Source organism: Natrix helvetica (genome assembly GCF_964273705.1).
Source record: "Natrix helvetica genome assembly, chromosome: 2".
NCBI classification, from domain to species: domain Eukaryota; kingdom Metazoa; phylum Chordata; class Lepidosauria; order Squamata; family Natricidae; genus Natrix; species Natrix helvetica.
In genome coordinates, this window is record NC_138552.1 from 117,852,258 (window position 1) to 117,869,674 (window position 17,417).

The 17,417-nt window shown below is 42.9% G+C and overlaps 1 protein-coding gene across 3 annotated transcripts in view; it reads right to left on the minus strand.

The window, feature by feature from the left end:
- The window catches only part of DRC11 (dynein regulatory complex subunit 11), a 268,281-nt gene that overhangs the window by 214,988 nt on the left and 35,876 nt on the right, over positions 1-17,417 (minus strand). For all 3 annotated transcript variants that reach the window (XM_081940018.1, XM_081940019.1, XM_081940017.1), the window contains one exon: positions 8,594-8,665. In XM_081940018.1, coding sequence (XP_081796144.1) covers positions 8,594-8,665 — 72 coding nt within the window. The remainder of the gene's footprint in view (positions 1-8,593; positions 8,666-17,417) is intronic.

The window sequence follows — 17,417 nt, forward strand, 5'->3', positions numbered from 1 at the left end:
AGCGCCTCGCGTGCCCTGACAAATGGCTCCACGTGCCACTTGTGGCACACATGCCATAGGTTCGCCATCACTGGTATATAGAGTTGAGGGCGGAGGTTGATTCTTCGAGCTTGTGGGATGGTTTCCAAATGTTTGTTACCAGGCTAAGTAACATTTCCCGCAGAGTTTAGGGGATGTTTCTCTTGGTGGTGTTCTGCTTATAAAGGCTTTGTGTGGTAAGTCTTGTGATGGGGAGGTCACATCAGGTGAGGGGCTTGTGCTGGGTCAGGTGTGGTTTACATCAGGTAAAAACCTTGTAATGATGATGTTGGGTGAATGTCACTGGGAGGTGAAGTGCTGGTTGCATGAATTGGTTGAGGGTCGGTGCTGATGCCGGTTGACTCTACAATTGAATTCTGAGGAGTTCATAGACTGGTTATGTGTCTGTTGATGGCATTGCCTGTAAAATGCCAAGCTTCAATGAACTCATGCACGTAGCGGGTGATAGCATGGCCAAAGATTCTAGTATTGTTCTAATCAAATTGATGCTGCTCTGTGTCAGTGTGGGTAGAGATTACTGCCAGATGGTGTTCATGTATTCTGGTTTGTAACCCACGTGATATTTGTCCCACATAGAATTGGTTGCAATTGCTACAATTAATTTTGTAAATTACATTGTTTCTTTTATTCTTCTCTATCTTGTCTTTGGTTCTGGATAATTCCTAGAGGAATGTGGCTGTGGGTTTCTGGGCTATTCCTAGGGATTGGAGAATTCTGGCTCTCATTTCTGACATCCCTTTTGTGTATGATAAGGTAAGTTTTTGTGTGGTGGTTGGCTGTGTGGTGCATTGTGGTGTTGGTACTTTGTCTGAATACAATGTTTTTTGGATAGCCGTTGCATAGAAAGATGTCAAGCAGCCATTTCTCTTCTGCTTTTCTTAATGCTATGGTGGCTGCATTAATTAAGAGTGAGTTTCCTCCGAGGGTTTTTGCTAGTTTGTACACTAACATACAAATTAGCAAAAACCCTGTAAAGGAAACTCAAAACACCTAGTTAACAACTCAACCTAATCAATAAATTCCCCAGAACAATTTCTCCAACTCATCAAGCACACGAGGAAGAAATCGTGGTCTCCTTCAATGCCACTACACTCTTCAACTCAATTGACATTGATCTGGCTAAACAAACCATACTCCATCTACTCACTTATTATTATACAATATTATTATTATTATTTATTTTTCCCAATGCAACTCATGCAAAGGGTCATCCACAACTACATTACATTTTCCACACTCATATTTGTGATTCCTTATAACTTCTTTAAACTAAACATTTTTAGTACAAATCAACGCATTGACATATATATCACTAATGCAGTTTCCTATCTCTTCCATTGACATAATTAACACCTTATGTATTGAATACAAGTATATCAAGTATAGCTCAAACATGAATTGAATAACATCTAATTCAAATGTATAAGCTGTGAATTTATTATATAATCACAGGCAAACATTGTACTTATGCCTAAGTCCTCTACCCACGAACATTATAAGACAGATAAAACTATCTTAGCTGGCTGTTGTAAATATTACTCTGCTAATTGAACAAGAAATGCTACTGCATGAATTCTTAATGCAGAACACGGCTAAAAGTGATTTTAGAAATTTTCTTCCCAAGTTAATTCAAAATGTATATCCAAATGTTCCTCTCATTTTTTCCCCAAGCACTAGGGAGGATTATATTCAAAACCAGACACTTTTGCTCTCTCTCTCTCTCTCTCTCTGTGTGTGTGTGTGTGTGTGTGTGTTTGCTTGCTTGCTTCTGGTCTCCAGAGTCAGAAGGGCCGGTTGGGACCCCCAGAGGTCATCTAGTCCCACCCCAGACAGCGCCTCCCCGCCCCACATTCCCCAGCCCCAACTCCTCTGGGAAGGCTCTGGTGGGGGGGATGCGGAGCCCCTGCAGAGAGCCCCTGCTGCTCTCCCTCACCCTTCACTCTTACTCCCTCCCTCTCTTCGCAGGCCGAGCGGCCGCAGCGTTACTGGGATGGTGAGCATGGATGGGCTGTCGCCCTGGGGAGGGGAGGTCTGGCCGCCAGCAAAGGGCTTCTGCCGAGGCACCCCATGCAGGCAAAATAGCGAGTGAGCGAAGGAGGATCAGGCAGGGCACCGAGGCCCCTTCGCCTCCCACTTTGTCTTGATGAGGTCACTGCAGCTTCCGGGTGCGGACGGACGGAGGTAGCCAGAGCGGCCCGGGCGGGCGAGCAATGGAGGATCAGGCAGCTCTCTCGCTTGCTCGCCCGCCCCCTCGGACTTCCCTGCCGCTCTGGCTACCTCCATCCGTCCCGTCGTGCCGCAGCTGCAGCGACCTCATCAAGACAAAGTGGGAGCGAAGGGAGGCAAAGTGGCCTCCCTTTGATCACTCGCTCCCCCCGCCTGTCCGCACTATGCTAGCCCTGCACTCACTGATTGGCTGGCTCACCAATCATCCCGCCCACCTCTAAGAGCCATATCTATAGAAAGCCAAGCAGAAAAAAAGATAACTGGGTTTAGATAGGGCTCTTAGAGGCGGGCGGGGCGATTGGTGAGCCAGCCAATCAGTGAGTGGGCAGGGCTAGCATAGTGCAGATGGGCAGGGGGAGCGACCGATCGAGCAGCTTCTGGATAGGCGGGGGTGAGTGAACAAACTGGTTGAATGGCTCGCTAGAGGAAGCCACCTCCAGCACTCCTTTGCCGCCCCCCTTGCCTCTTATCGCCCCCCTGCCACCCCCCTTGCCTCTTACCGCCCCCCTAAGCCATCTCACCGCCCCACAGGGGGCAGTAGTGCCCACTTTGGGAACCACTGGTCTAGACAACAGAGAACTGGAAACCTGTGTCTACCACAAACCTACACACAGAGACCAGATCCTCAGCTTCACAAACAACCTCCCCACTGCACACAAAAGAAGCTACATCCAGACCCTCTTTAGAAGGGCCAGGAAACACTGCAACACCACAGCATTAAGAGAAGCAGAAGAGAAATGGAGGGGTTTTCTTACTATTTTCTTGCCCATTTTGACTTGTATTCCTAATTTTGACTTTCATTCCTAATCTTGTGTTGTCCTTCCCTCACACACCATGGGTGCAAGGCATCTTTATTAAGGCTTCCGAGCCTGAATTGGTATTCCCCAGATGGCACCAGCTCAACCTCAATGAGTTCCACAAGCTACTCAAATGAAGCCAATACTAGTCTTCTTCTTCTTCTTTTTTTTTTAAAGTTTTATTGGTTTTACAAAATTTTAAGGAAAAGGGTAATGGATATTGGGTAGAAATTTTGACAGCTACATCGTGCAGGAAATGGTATTCCCCCCAAGTCTCATAACTTTTACAAAATGATAAACAAGATGTTATTGTTTAACTAGATTTTGACAGCTTATTTTTACATTGTATCTTTCAATAATTTCAATCATTTACTTTATATCTAACAAAAAGATTCATTATATCAGCAATTGCACTATTTTTCTAATTAACTTTTGTGATCTGAGTTTTCTCATTGTTGCCTCCTCCCCCCCGCCTGCCAGCAAAGCCTCGGCTCCTCCCATATCTTGTGTACTGTCCTCCGCTTTGTCTAGGAGAGCTTTGTTTTTTTTCCATGAAGGCCTCCGCCTCCATAGTTGTATTAAGTCTAACTCTGCTGCCCTCCCAGAAAATCAGCATACCTTCTGGCAAAAGCCACCGAAACCAAAATCCTTTATCAAGTAATTTTTTTGCTAATAGTGCATATTTTTTCCTCTTATCTCTTACTTTCTTCGGGATTTGTTTCAGGATGGCTATCTCTCTGTCCTTATATTTTAATGTTTGCCCCTTTGTGCCCCAAAAATCTCATCTCTTGTAGCCTTTCTAAGAAATTTAATATGAACCTCTCTTGGAACATTGTGTGTTCTAGCATAAGCTGAATTAACTCAGGGTAGGGTCATCTGGTTTTTCTAAGAGTGCTTTGTTTTTCTCCATAAAGGCCTGTGCCTCTATGGGTGTATTAATTCTAACTCTTGTGTCCTCCCAGAATACTAGCATCCCTTCAGGCATCTGCCATCTGAACCACACCCCCTTCTGGTATAGTTTCTTCGCTAACTGCGCGTAGCTTTTTCTTTTTTCCCTCACTTTCTTGGGGATCTGTTTCAGGATGGTTATATGCCTGTCCTGGTATTTCAATTCTTGCCCCCTTTGTGCACTCAGAATCTCATCTCTTGTACTTTTTCTGAGAAATTTAATGTGTACCTCCCTGGGTACATTATGTGTTCTAGCATAAGCGGAGTTCACTCTATAAACCAGGTCTATTTCCCACCCCATCTGTTGTTTCTCTCTGTGAATGTATTCAGCCAAAATACTTGTCATAATGTCCCTTATATCTTCATCATCTGCTTCCACCACATTTTGAAATCTAAGATAAAAGGACATTCTCTCAAATTCTATTTTCATCTGCTGGGTATCAAGTTCTTTGTTCCCCTTCTGCATCCCTTCCATCCCCTCCCTCATCTCAGCCGTCCCACCCTCCAAAAGATCCAGTCTCTGTGAGTTTTTATTAATTTGAACCTGGTTCTCTTTGATTTCTTCTTTCATCTCTTTTAATTGTTTTTTTATTTCCTCTTGCCCCTGTAGAATTTGTTGAAACATTTGTTGAAACTCAGTCTCTGTAGATTTAGGTTGCATCAAAGCTGTTATCGTTGATTGTGTACTAGGACTGGACATTGCAGATGTCGGGGCTTTCAAATTCCATTTTTATCATGTGGTTCTCAAGTTCTAAATTTCCTCTCTGGGCCCCCCCTCACCTCCCCCCTCATCTCAGTTCTCCCCTCCTCCAGAACGTCGTCTCTGTTTGTTTTGTGCCGTTTGGTTTTGATTTTCTCTGAGTTGTTCATTCATCTCTCTCAATTGATTTTTCATTTCTTCCTGCCCTTTTAAAATCTTTTGAAGCAGCTGATGAGTTACTGATTCCTCTTCAGGGGCTTTAGGTTGTAGAAACGATGTTAATGACTGTTGTCCAATTGGACTGGATGTTGAAGAAGCTGGAGCAGAACCTGGCTTCCCAGGTGGTGGTTTCTTCGGAGCCATCATAAAAAAAGACTCAGAAATATCTATGTCCATACAAAGAAATGGCGACTGTGGGAAGGCACAACCAAGAGAGACCACAAGGCAGGCAGTCCAGACAGGAATAGAGACCTTCTATATAATTCAATTCCAGCCAGTTAAGTCAGTTATTCCAAATCCAAGATACTATGTAGCAAGAGATGTTTCTGAGAGTCACGGAGGCAAAAGTACAATGCCAGCAATTTTTATAGGAGGAGTCTAATTTCAAAGAGCATAAAGACGGCGGAAGTGTGCCATCTTGCTTCGCCAACACCGGGGATCAGAAAGCAACAAGTCAAAAGTTTTCAAAGTTTTTAAAGAAGTCAGATCATCACTTTTCTTTCACAATTGCATTAGGACATTCATTTTGCCATTGCTTGTAACGAGCGTGATTCCTTTTAAAACTCTCTCTCTCTCCTCTGAGAGAGGAGATAAATCCAAGCCGCTTTTCCGAGGGGGGGGGAATCCCCCTCCCTCCAATCACACTTCCCAAGAGGGGATTGAAAGTCTTTTAGAAAGCTGACGATCTTTCATTTAAATATCAAAAGGAGAATTGGGGAGGATTCCCATCTCACCGCGCTTCAGCTGCAGCCTTCAAATTGTCGATCATCCAGCTGCCTCGAAACGAAAGCGCACGGGAGCATAAGAACTCCATCGAGCACCCCCTCTCGCTTCTCGGCTACTGGGGCAATGCCGGGGACCCCCCCCCCGCAGCCACTGCCAATCCAGGGGACCCCCAGCGAGTAGCCCATAAGGCAGGGCGCCCCTTCAAGGCACCCTGTGCCCCCCCCAGCCGAGGGGAGCCCACCAAGAGAGCGCAGGGTGGACGAGACACGTCCGTCGCTCTCAACAACCGGAAGCAGAATCCAAGCCAACACTAGTCTTCAAGGCAAAGGCAAATCCACAGGTAGAGGCAAGGCAAGGGAAACAGCTGAAAACACACCATCCAAAGTTCAAGACAAGCACACACAGCAAGAAAACAAACACATTGTTCCCAACATCATCTCCTGCTGTGCTAAATAGCCAACTTCTGGTGTAGCCCATCAAGAAACATGAGGCTGCCTCCTCATGAGTAATCTGGCTGACCTTCGCTGCTCCTGCTTTTTTTTTGTCCTACGTGTTCTTGGATCAGTGCAGAAGGAAGTTCCTCTTGCTGCAGCTGCATGCTTTCCCCACCTGAAGCCTTGTCCTGCTGTAGCTCTGTTTCAGCCAAATCACTCTCAGATGGCTGCTTGGAGCCATTGACCAACTCCCCTCTTGATGTTCCTGGAACTACATAATCTTCATCCGAGCTGACATGTGGAGATATATCTGCAGAAGCATCTGATGGGAGTCATCACCAATCTGTCACAGTACTATTTTTGTTAGGTTGGGCTATATTTTCATTTTGTTTAAAGACAAATACAAAGAATGAATTAAGCAGTTCCTCTTTCTACTGCCCGTTACCTCCATGCCACCTTTTCTCTTCAGTAGACAATCAAGGATTGTTTCCTTGACTTTCATCTTATTTGTTATATTTTGAAAGAAACTTGAAAAAAACTTTTTACATTATTTTTGACATTGATTCTTGGGGTTTTTTTCTCAGTGGTATTGTGATAGTCTGGGCATAGACCCTTTTATCATTTCATCCATATTAGTAAGAATTAAGTGAAGTATAGCTGACTCTCTAGTTCTCTCCTCTACTTTTTGGATGATAAAGTTTTCCGCTAGGTTCGCCAGGAACCTGTTTGATCTTCCACTTGGTGCAGTTTGTCTCCCAGTTGATGGCAAGTTAGTTAAAGTCCCTATTACTATCATAGTGCTTTTCCTGCACACTTTAGCTGGCTGATTAGCAAAATTTTATCTATTTACTCTGATTTGGGGGTCTATAATATACATATATGGCAATATCATTCTTTTTTCCTTTTATATAAACCAAAATGCATTGAAGAAGGTTTTCATTTTGACATTCTATAGAGGTGTAGTTATTTCTTATATATAATACAACTCCACTCCTCTTTTATTTATAGTTGTATAGTGCCTAACATTAAGTAACCAACAAAGACTTAACAAAGCAATGCTGATTATTGTATTTCTTTATTTAAGATCATCACACTTTCTAGGGTTGGGGATGAAAAAAATCAAACATCATGCACAGAAACTACTCCTGCATGCTGATAGAAGATATTTATATACAGTTGACCATCCTCTGCTCTCCTTTCAGCTATCTTTTAGTAGTAGAAGCAGTATGTCTTTTAAATCCATCTTTTAGCCTCCTGTATTTTTTTCCAGGTTAGGGGGCATTATTTAAATTTTTGACAGCATGTCATGGTGTTATGCAGATTGACACGTGTGGTTCAATAAAATAAAAGGCAGAGTCCAGATAGAGTCCAGGTATGTGCATTGATAAGCCAATGTGCTTATTCAGCTGAATAAAGATGGGTCCTTCCTAAGAAGGAATGTTAAACGCAGTGTGAGGCAGATATTTTATACATTTCTTTGCTTGCACTTTACTAAGTGCTTGACTAATAGTACTTGACTATTTTTATAATTTTTATATTTCTATACCTTATCTGTTGTGTGTCAGCTTCCTCTTATGAAACTACATAAGAGGAAGCTGGCACACAAAAGATAAGTTATAGAAATATAGAAATTATAAAAATAGTCAAGCACGCCTTCTGCAGTCCTGATCACATGCCTGTGGTTTCTTTAGGGACTTTCCATGACTTCGAAGGACTACTGAGGCCTGAACTTTAGCCGCACATCTTAACATAAGAGCAATCTTCAAATTCATCAGATTCCTGATCAACAATGGGCTTTTTCATAAAATGGCTGCCTTGGTAAATGCAATATCTGCTTAGCAAAAGGCAAATAGAATTGCTTCTCCTTACCCTTTCTAATTCCCATATAAATGCCCTACTGCATTTGTCTGTGTATTTATTTGGTTAATATTCTATGTTTTGTTTAAGGTAGTCTACATTATACTTTTTCCTCCCAGTTTCCCTCACAACAATATTCTTGTAAAGTAGATTTTGGTTGAGACAGCACAATTGGCTCAGTGTCACAAAATTAATCCCTGAAACTAAGAATACACAAGAGATTGGGTCTTGTTACTCCTAGTCTAGCACCTTCACCATGAGAACATACTGTCTTTTTTCCTAGGTGGTTGGGCACATTTGAAATAAAATGTTGACAGCCAACATTTATGGCTTTTAAGGAAGCCTATGTGGATTCACATGGAGATGATTTATTATATAAATAAGGACACTTGATATGTCAGGTTTTTTTTTAAAGACAGATGGGCCAAGAACCTTGACAGATCCATTACTGCCACTCTGTTTCCTGGCTCCCACTCTTATTTGATTCAGATGCAGAAATTTCCAGTATCAATATGTTGTCTTTTTTGGCATAAAGATTTACATTTAGCAACTATATTGCATAGCATACCTTTTCAATACTCATTTTATATTAATCAAAAGAATTAAATTTAATTATTATTCAAATAAAAAGAAATTTAAAGATTTACCATGCCTAGAAATACCATTTCTTCTTCTCTAAGTTTCAAAGTTTTCTTCCACTGGGTGTGTCCACGCCAAATCTGTATTATAAAATCAAAAGGTATTTAATTGTCCTTCTTACAGTTTCTTTTACAACAACAAAGGAAAAAATAAACAAGAAATTGAAAGTATTGTATAAATTATGTAAATGGAATAGGACAGTAATGGATTTTGGCTCCCGTTGCAACCGGTATGCTGCAACGGGAGCAGGGCGTGCACCATGGGCACGTGCTCTGCGCACACATGCGCACCTACTGCCTACGCCGCTCTAGCTGCTTGGCGGACTGTTGCACAGGTGCCGTACAATGCGCATGCGTGCGCAGATGGCCCATTTCCTTCAAATACTGTTTCCTTCAAATACAGGTAAGGAACAAGGGAGGGAGGGCAGACCCTCCAAAGCACCATTCCGGTATGGTGGTGGCTGCTTCTGGCAGGCACCAGTATGCGCGTACTGGGGCATACTGCCTGCAACCCACCACTGGAATAGGACTAATATCCCTCTTTCCTTCTCAGTATATAGTATAAAATAATTTGGAGGCTATCCTAAGTTGATTCTTTTGACATTTGCAGACTTATTTTTATACAATGCATATTATAGCATTTCTATTTCCTTTCATACAATTTTATAGACATAATACACCCAAATCGAACACAATAGGAAACAAACTGCTTCCATAAAAATGAGCCTAAATATGTACTTAAAGAACAAGACCAATGGAAATATGTCACTCTTATAAGAAAACAACCAAGACTACTATCTACTCTAGCCCACTCTACTGAAGCCCCTCTATAACTCAACAATCGTTTTCATAGCCTCCCCCTGCAAGAAAATATACAGACACTCACAAAAGAGCATTTCATCAATACGTTTCTAAAAAAGAGGCACAGCCCAGCATTCCTGCAATAGGAAGAAAAGTACTCCAGACTTCCCTAGGGAAAAAAAGTGAATATTTGTGATTTAATTCTTGGGGAAACAGAAACTATAGTCTGCAGACCACGCAGACAATCTAGGGAGGTATATAGTGTCTCTGGAACAAAAAATCAAAGATATAATTGAGTACCTTACTAAAATAATCAACCCCATGGATTACTACCCCTGTCTTCTCCTATAAGTAGAGACCAATGGCACAATAATGAATCTGAAAACAAGAGATGAACAGCTAGGGAAGAAAGTTAAAGAATTGGGAGCAGAAGTGTTGTTTTCATCTATACTTCCAACAAAAGACAAACATCCAATGAGGGAGCAAAGGATTTTTAGAAACAAACTACTGGCTTTAAAACTGGTGTTTTCAACAGAATTTCAGCTTCCTATACCACGATCTACATTACCTAGATCAGGGGTGCTTAAATCTGGCCCAAGTGGCCAACCTGAAAATAACAAAGGACGGCCAGTGGTGCCTCTGGGGGGGGGGGGGAATGCACGGGCCATTTTCACCCCCCACGGTCTTCTACAGCAAATGGGTCACGGGGGAGAGGATTTTCAGCCTGTTTTCGCCCCACCCACCCTCACGACCTCCTAGAGCAGTCCAACAGCCATAAATGGGCCATGGGGTGCATTTTTGGTCCATTTTCCGTCCCTCCTATGGCAGTCTGGTGGCCAAAAACAGGCTGCGGGGGGGGGGGTCAACCCTCATGGCCTCTTACAGCAGTCTGGTGGATGAAAACGGGCCATGGCATATTTTATGTTTTTTTCTCATCCCCGTGCATTCTATCTTCCTTCCAGTTGGCTGCTTTACACATGGGTTTCATCCAGTTTAAAAATATGGAACATGGCTAATCCAAAAAGTTTGCTTACTTATCTGTGGCTGCAATGTATTTGCTTGGTTTTGACTTACAACTGGAATGTGTTAGCTCCCCCATAATGGTTTGAAAACAATATAGTGAACCTAAAAATTTAAAATATGGAACATGATTGGATGTAGGATATGGTAGTATGCACAAGCTATAAGATTTTTTTAATGCAGTATGTCATGTGAAAACGCCAAGTGGTTATTTCTAAATTGTGATTTACTGTGTAAAGCACAAATGGCTGAATTTACAGAACACACAAAGTCAAAATCAAATTATATTATGACTGGATAGTGTGCAAATCTGGCAGATAGAAGGCAGCTTTTGTCAGGTATGCATAAAATGCAGTGAAGTCAGTGAGATTTAATTGTGTATCCAGTTGTAGACCATGCAGCCGGCTATTGAGAATCAGGCAGTCGTGGGAATTGCCTACAATTCATATTACTGTGAGAGGCTGCACGTTGCAAAGAACGGAGCAAGGCGATAAGAGGGGTGGAGGATGAAGCAACTCAGGCTGCCCCAAGGCCCCACACCGGCTTACCTGAAGGCCCTTCAGCCAGGCCACCCATACCAAATCCTCCCCCCTTTACAGAGGAGTCACATCCCTTCACTAACTTGCTTTCCAGCTCCGTTCTCCGCTGCACATTCAGGATAAGAAAATTAGTCTGTGCGACCATGGTAAAAAAAATACCAAATATTCAGACCTTCCAACTTCTCGCCAAAAAAAAAGTGTCTCGCGAAGTTGGAAATAGTCCTACAGGCTACTTTTCTTGCCCTGCACGGGGCAGTTGAGAATGGAGCAAGTAAGGAGGTTAGTGAAGGGATGTGACTGCCTTGGGGGGGAGGGGTATGAGGGACCTGTGTGTGTTTGTGTGTGAGAGAGGGGGGGGGCGAGAAGGAGAGAACATTGCTGCCAGCCCTGGATAACTCTCCGAGGTTGGATCAGATCTCTCTCCCACCCTCCCTCCCTCTCTCTCTCTGTCTCTCTCACACACACACACATCATTCTTTCTTTCGGATCGCAGCACAGACGCCCCTTCCAGGATTGTAAGGCTGAAGGCTTTGGATTGAGCATGGGGGGGCGGTGTCTGTGCTCTGATCCCAATAAATAATGATCGGCAGGAAAAGGGGGTGGATTTTCCTGCAGCCTGTCTTTTGTTGGGATCGCAGCACAGTCACCCCTCCCAGGATTGCAAGGCTGAAGGCTTTAGATTGAGCATTGTTTTTGGGGGGAGGGTGTTTGTGCTCCCAATAAAGAACGATCGGCAGGAAAAGGGGAAGGAAGCCGGAAGCTGGGGTGGTGCTCTGGAGATCTGGGTCAAATTGCACAGCCTTCACTGGCTCAGCTGATCAGCGGGCAGCAATTAAGCAGCTGAACCTCTATGAGGTGAGCGGGGAAGGGAAGGGCTGCCTCCTTTACTGGCCACCCCAGCCCTTCACTAGGGCTTATTTTCGGGGGGAAATGCATCTTGAGCCTGTGTCAAACATCACCATGGCCACACCCATACCCACCCTGACCATGCCCACATTGGTTACGCCCACACCCACCACAGCCCTCCAAGGTCAAACACAACCCTCATGTGAATGAAATTGAGTGAAATGAAATGAATAAAACCTCAATGAAATAGAGTTTGACACCCCTGATCTAGATGAAGGGCTACTGGCAAGGGGTGAACTGCACCTCACAAGAACTGGAAAGAATATATTTGAAAAGTGACTGGTTCATCTTATCAAAAGGTCTTTAAATTAAAATTGAGGGGGGTAGGGGGCAATCTTTACAACCTATAAGAACCATGATGGCAAACCTATGGCACTCGTGCCACAGGTGGCACACAGAGCCATTTGTTAGGGCACGTAAGGCGTTGCCTTGTCAGCTCCAGCGTGCATCCGTGTGCTGGCCGGCTGACTTTGGCCTTCATTTTCAGCTGTTTTTTTGCCTTCCGGAGGCATAGCTGAACCCTCTGGACGACAAAAAACAACCCAACGTGCAAACCGGAAGTTCAGGAACGATTTTTACTTTTTATTTTTCTCTCTCTTTTTTCCCCCTTCTTCTTTCCTCCTTTTCTCCCCTACTGTTAGAGTTGGAGGGAATAAGAGGGATTAAAGATATATTTTTATTTTACAATTGTGGTCATTTTTTAAAAAAAATACTTTTGCTCACTCTACTCTTTTTGTAGGAATTTGGGGGGGTTTTTTGTTGGTTGCTCTTGTTAGTTTTTATCTTTCCACTGTAATTGGATTAAGGTAACAAGAACCTGAAGCTTGGAAGAAATAAGGGGGATTAAAGTCATTTTTATTTCACAATTGTGATTAACTTTTTCCTTTTTTTAACTATTTTTTGTTGTCCTTTTTGTTGGAATTTGGTCCTTTCTTTGTCCTCTCTTCTTTGTTTTTTTTTCTTTTTTCTTTCATACAATTGGATTAAGGTAATACGAACCTGAAGCTTGGCCCACCAGAATTGGAGAGGTGATTGTAAAAAAATGTTTTTTTTTCTTTTCACTGTTTTGATATTTGGATTATAAAAATAAATCAACAAGATGAAGAAGATAACAACCTACTCCTCATTGACAGCAACAACCTCCAGTCCTACAGTACAAAAATAATCAAATACAACAACACAACAAGATAAAGCTAGTATGGAATTAAAGAGTATGTTACAGGCTATGCAGGAGGACCTCAAAGAAATAATGGACAAAGTAGATGAAGATCTGAAAGAAGTTAAAGAGATGATGGGAAAAAAATGAACAGAGATTGCAGAAAGTAGAAGAAAAGGTGGAAATAACAGAGAAGAAAATGGAGGAGATGGATTATAGACTGACAACAATAGATAAGAAGCAAGAAAAAAAAATTCTGTCGGAAATGGACAAGGCTGATTTTTATTTAAGATTCCAAAATATCAAAAGCAAAAGGATGAGAATCTAGCAGAAAAAATCACCAACATATTGGCGGACGGACTGGAAGAATCTAAGGAAAAGTTGCTAAGCGGGATTGATGAAATTTACAGGGTCCATACAAGATATGCTACAAGAAATGAATTACCCACAGAGGTACACGTAAGATTCACTAAAAAAATACTGAGAATAGAGATCCTACAAGCTGCAAGGAATACTACAATAAAATATAAATCTAAAGAAATAATAGTCCATAAACTAGTGCCAAGAAAGGTGAGAGATTTAAGGAGAGAATACCAATTTCTGACCAAATATTTAATAAAGAAAGGAATCAACTTCAGATGGTTAATACCAGAAGGGATACTAGTAACTTGGCAGGAACAAAGACATCGGCTGGATACAGTAGAGAAGGCGGAGTTATTTTATGAACAACACAAGAAGAAGAGAGGCGGAGAGAGGAAAGAGGAACAAATCTACAAGAAGAAAAGGAGAAAGAACAGAGAGAAGTAGATAATGAACAAGAAGGGCATTAAAAGAAGGAGCAAGAACAAAAGAGATGAAAGAACAAATGGAGGTGAGAGTGACTAGATCAATTAAAATGACAAAAAATTGACATGGAAGAAATAAAAATAATCTCATTAAATATAAATGGACTAAATTTAAGCATAAAAAGAAAGAGGATATTTAATAAATTAGAGAAACTGAAATTAGATATAATATGCCTGCAAGAAGTACATATTAAAAAACAACACAAAAAATATCTGGACTATCCAAAATTGGGGAAGCTGTATATGACACTAGCTGATCAAAGCAAAAGTGGTGTGGCACTGTACATCAAAAAGACAATACAATCAAAACAAATATTTGAAGACGAAGATGGAAGAATATTGATAGTTGAAACAATGATGAATAATAAAAAAATATTGATGGTGGCGATATAGGTTCCAAATGACAATTAAGAAAAATTTTATGGAAAACTCCACAAAATAGCCTACAAGATGTATGGAGAAGATGACCCTTGAGAGAAAAACAATATACATTTTACTCAAATAGACATAGGGCGTGGTCAAGAATAGATATGATTTGGGCAACAACAGATCTAAAAAATTGATATAGAAACAAGTATATGAGCAGACCACAACCCAATAATAATGACATAGAAAGGACAGAGGAAAAAAATGAGATGGACATTAAATCAAAACCTATTAAATGAAAAAGAATTTCAGCAATAAATAGAAAAAGAATTGAACTTTTTAAAAAAGAGAATAAGGAGGAGGACACATCCTTACAGAACATGTGGGATGCCAACAAACCAACAAGGCATATACTAGAGGACTAGTAATGATTTATCTAGGAAAAAGAAACAAACAAAACAGACAAATACGAAAGAAGACAGAGTAGGAACACAGGAGACTGGAAATAGAACTACAAAGAAACCCACAAAATACTAAAATTAAAAATTTGATGGACCTAGAAAAACACAAATTGAATTTAATGGAAAACGAAGAAGTGGCAAATAAAATAAAAGCTACAAGACAAAACTTCTTTGAAAATGCAAATAAACCAGGGCGATGGTTGGGGTACAAGATGAAAAAAGAGAATGGGCGCTGGTCCATACCTGATACACTCATTTCTGTGACATGGAGACAACAGCCAGACTGGGTTGCTCTGTCCAGTAACCAATTGGACTGAGTCTATACTTGTGATGTCATCAAGCCCTGGTGATTCCTCCCAGTTTAGACGAAGTAGACTGTAGACTCAAGCGAGAATTGTGAAACAAAAAAATAACTGGCAAATGCATATTCTCTCTTCTGCACAAAAAGGTTCAGTTCAGATTGAATAACACTAGGGTGGGGCTGGCTGCTGTCTCCACGTCACAGAGGAATGAGCGTATCAGGTAAGGACCAATGCCCATTCTCCTATGAGTGTGGATACAGCAGCCAGACTGGGATATACCAAAGAATGGGCTGTCCATTAGGGTGAGGACAATAGAATAAATGTCATCAAGGCGCATGTACTTGCTGCAGTACTCTGCGGCCAAAGGAAGCATCAGCCGATTCATATTTGTCTAATTTATAAAGGCGTATGAAGACCGTCCAAGTGGCTGCCTGGCAAACTTCTTCCAAAGAAGCCTGTGTAGACCATGCTGCCGTGGTTGCCGCACTCCAGGTAGAGTAGGCTGTAATGTTCAGTGGGACCTGCAAGGACTGAAGTTCATATGTTAATTTAATACAAGGCTCTGATCCACCATCCCAGACTCGACAGTGAAGCCTTATTTCCCAAAGATGCCTGGCGAAAAGAGACAAAGAGAGATTCCGAATGCCGTAGCGAAGACGTGCGGTCGACATAGATTTTGAGTGCTCGGCGTACATTAAGGGTGTGCCATTTGCACTCCCGTTCGTGGCTAGGAACTGGACAAAAGTTAGGTAGTGTGAATTCTTGATTCCTGAAACCAGCTATTGACTTTTTGCAAGGAAGTTGGATCAAGTCACAAAACACCACGGTCAGGGTGGAACATGCATAGATCGTGCCTCACGGACAGGGCAGCCAAGTCTGAAATACGTCTAGCAGACGTGAAAGCTACTAGAAGCAAAGTCTTGAATGTCAGCAATTTCAATGACGTGGACCTCAATGGTTCAAATGGAGGGGAAGTGAGAGCCTCCAGGACCCGTGGCAAATCCCAAGTAGGGTATCTATGGATGACAGGAGGTCGTATGTTCGAGGCCCCGCAGAGGAATCTCCGGACCAGAGGATAAGTGGAGAGATGATCTGGGGACGAACCATCTAGAACAGAAGACAAAGCAGCCACCTATTGCCGTAATGTGTTTGGGGTGAGACCTTGATCCAGCCCTCTCTGTAAGAAGTCCAACACTTGAGGAATGGAAGCTCGTAGTGGGTCAATAGAGAGGCTAGAACACCAGAGAGCAAACACTCGCCACATGGCATCATAAATTTGATTTGTGGAACATCTACGAGAAGCCTGGATAGTAGCAATGACGTTGACGAAAATGTTATCAGCCGTTAATTGCAGCCACTGGGGGGTGGGATGTAGGATTGACCCCTGATGAAGAGAAAGTAGAGCCCGTGGGATACACCAGGATGGGAGATCGACAGGTCGGCGCAGCCAGTGGGGCACCAGGAGTAAGAGTTCCGCCTCTTGTTCCAACATCTTTTGTACTACTCTCTGGATGACAGGGAGTGGCAGAAATGCATATAGGAGGCCCCTGGGCCCCTGGCACCTGAGAGCGTCTACCCTTTCTGCATTGGGGTCCACAAACCTTGAAAAGTACCTGGGGACTTCGTTGTTGTCCGCTGTCGCAAACAGGTCTAGTACTGGCAGGCTCAATCGGAGCGTGAGTCGATGGAAGAGGTCTGGGTGAACACTCCACTCCACCTGATCTAATCTGGCTCAACTCAGCCAGTCTGCCTGGACGTTGGAGGCCCCCGAGATGTGTTCCGCCCTGAGGGATAGTAGATGAGATTCCATCCAAAGGCATAACAGGTTGGCTTCCTGCATCAGCGGCCAGGATCGGGTCCCCCCATCTGTTGATGTGTACCTTGGTAGTGGTGTTGTTGGTTAGGATTAGGACATGATTGTCCTGAACTGTCTGTCGGAAGCGTATCAGGGCAAGGTGTACCACCCGCAGTTCTAACCAATTGATGCTGTTTTGGCTTTGCTATAGTGACCACTGACCCTGGGCCACCAGGTTCTGCATGTGCTCTCCCCACCCTGTCAAGCAGGCATCCGTCGTAAGAGTGAGATGGGCTGTCTTTCTGAATAATAATTGGGACAGTAGAAGAAGGGACTTTGCACAGGCACAGGACACTTCTGACTAACTCCTTGAGGCTGAGGATGCGGTCCTGGGAGAGGAATACCCTTTCTGCCACGGTGTCTATGACGACTCCAAGGTGCAGAATGTGAGTCCCGGGGACGAGGTGGCTCTTTTTGAGATTCACCCTGAACCCATGTTCCCGCAGCATCTGGATGGTTAGGGCTAACTCCCTTTCTGCCTGAAGAGGCAACCTGGACAACAGGAGAATGTCATCCAGGTAGCAAAGAATTCTGATCGGTGACAACCTGATATGGGCGGCTAAGGCTGCCAGCACCTTCGTG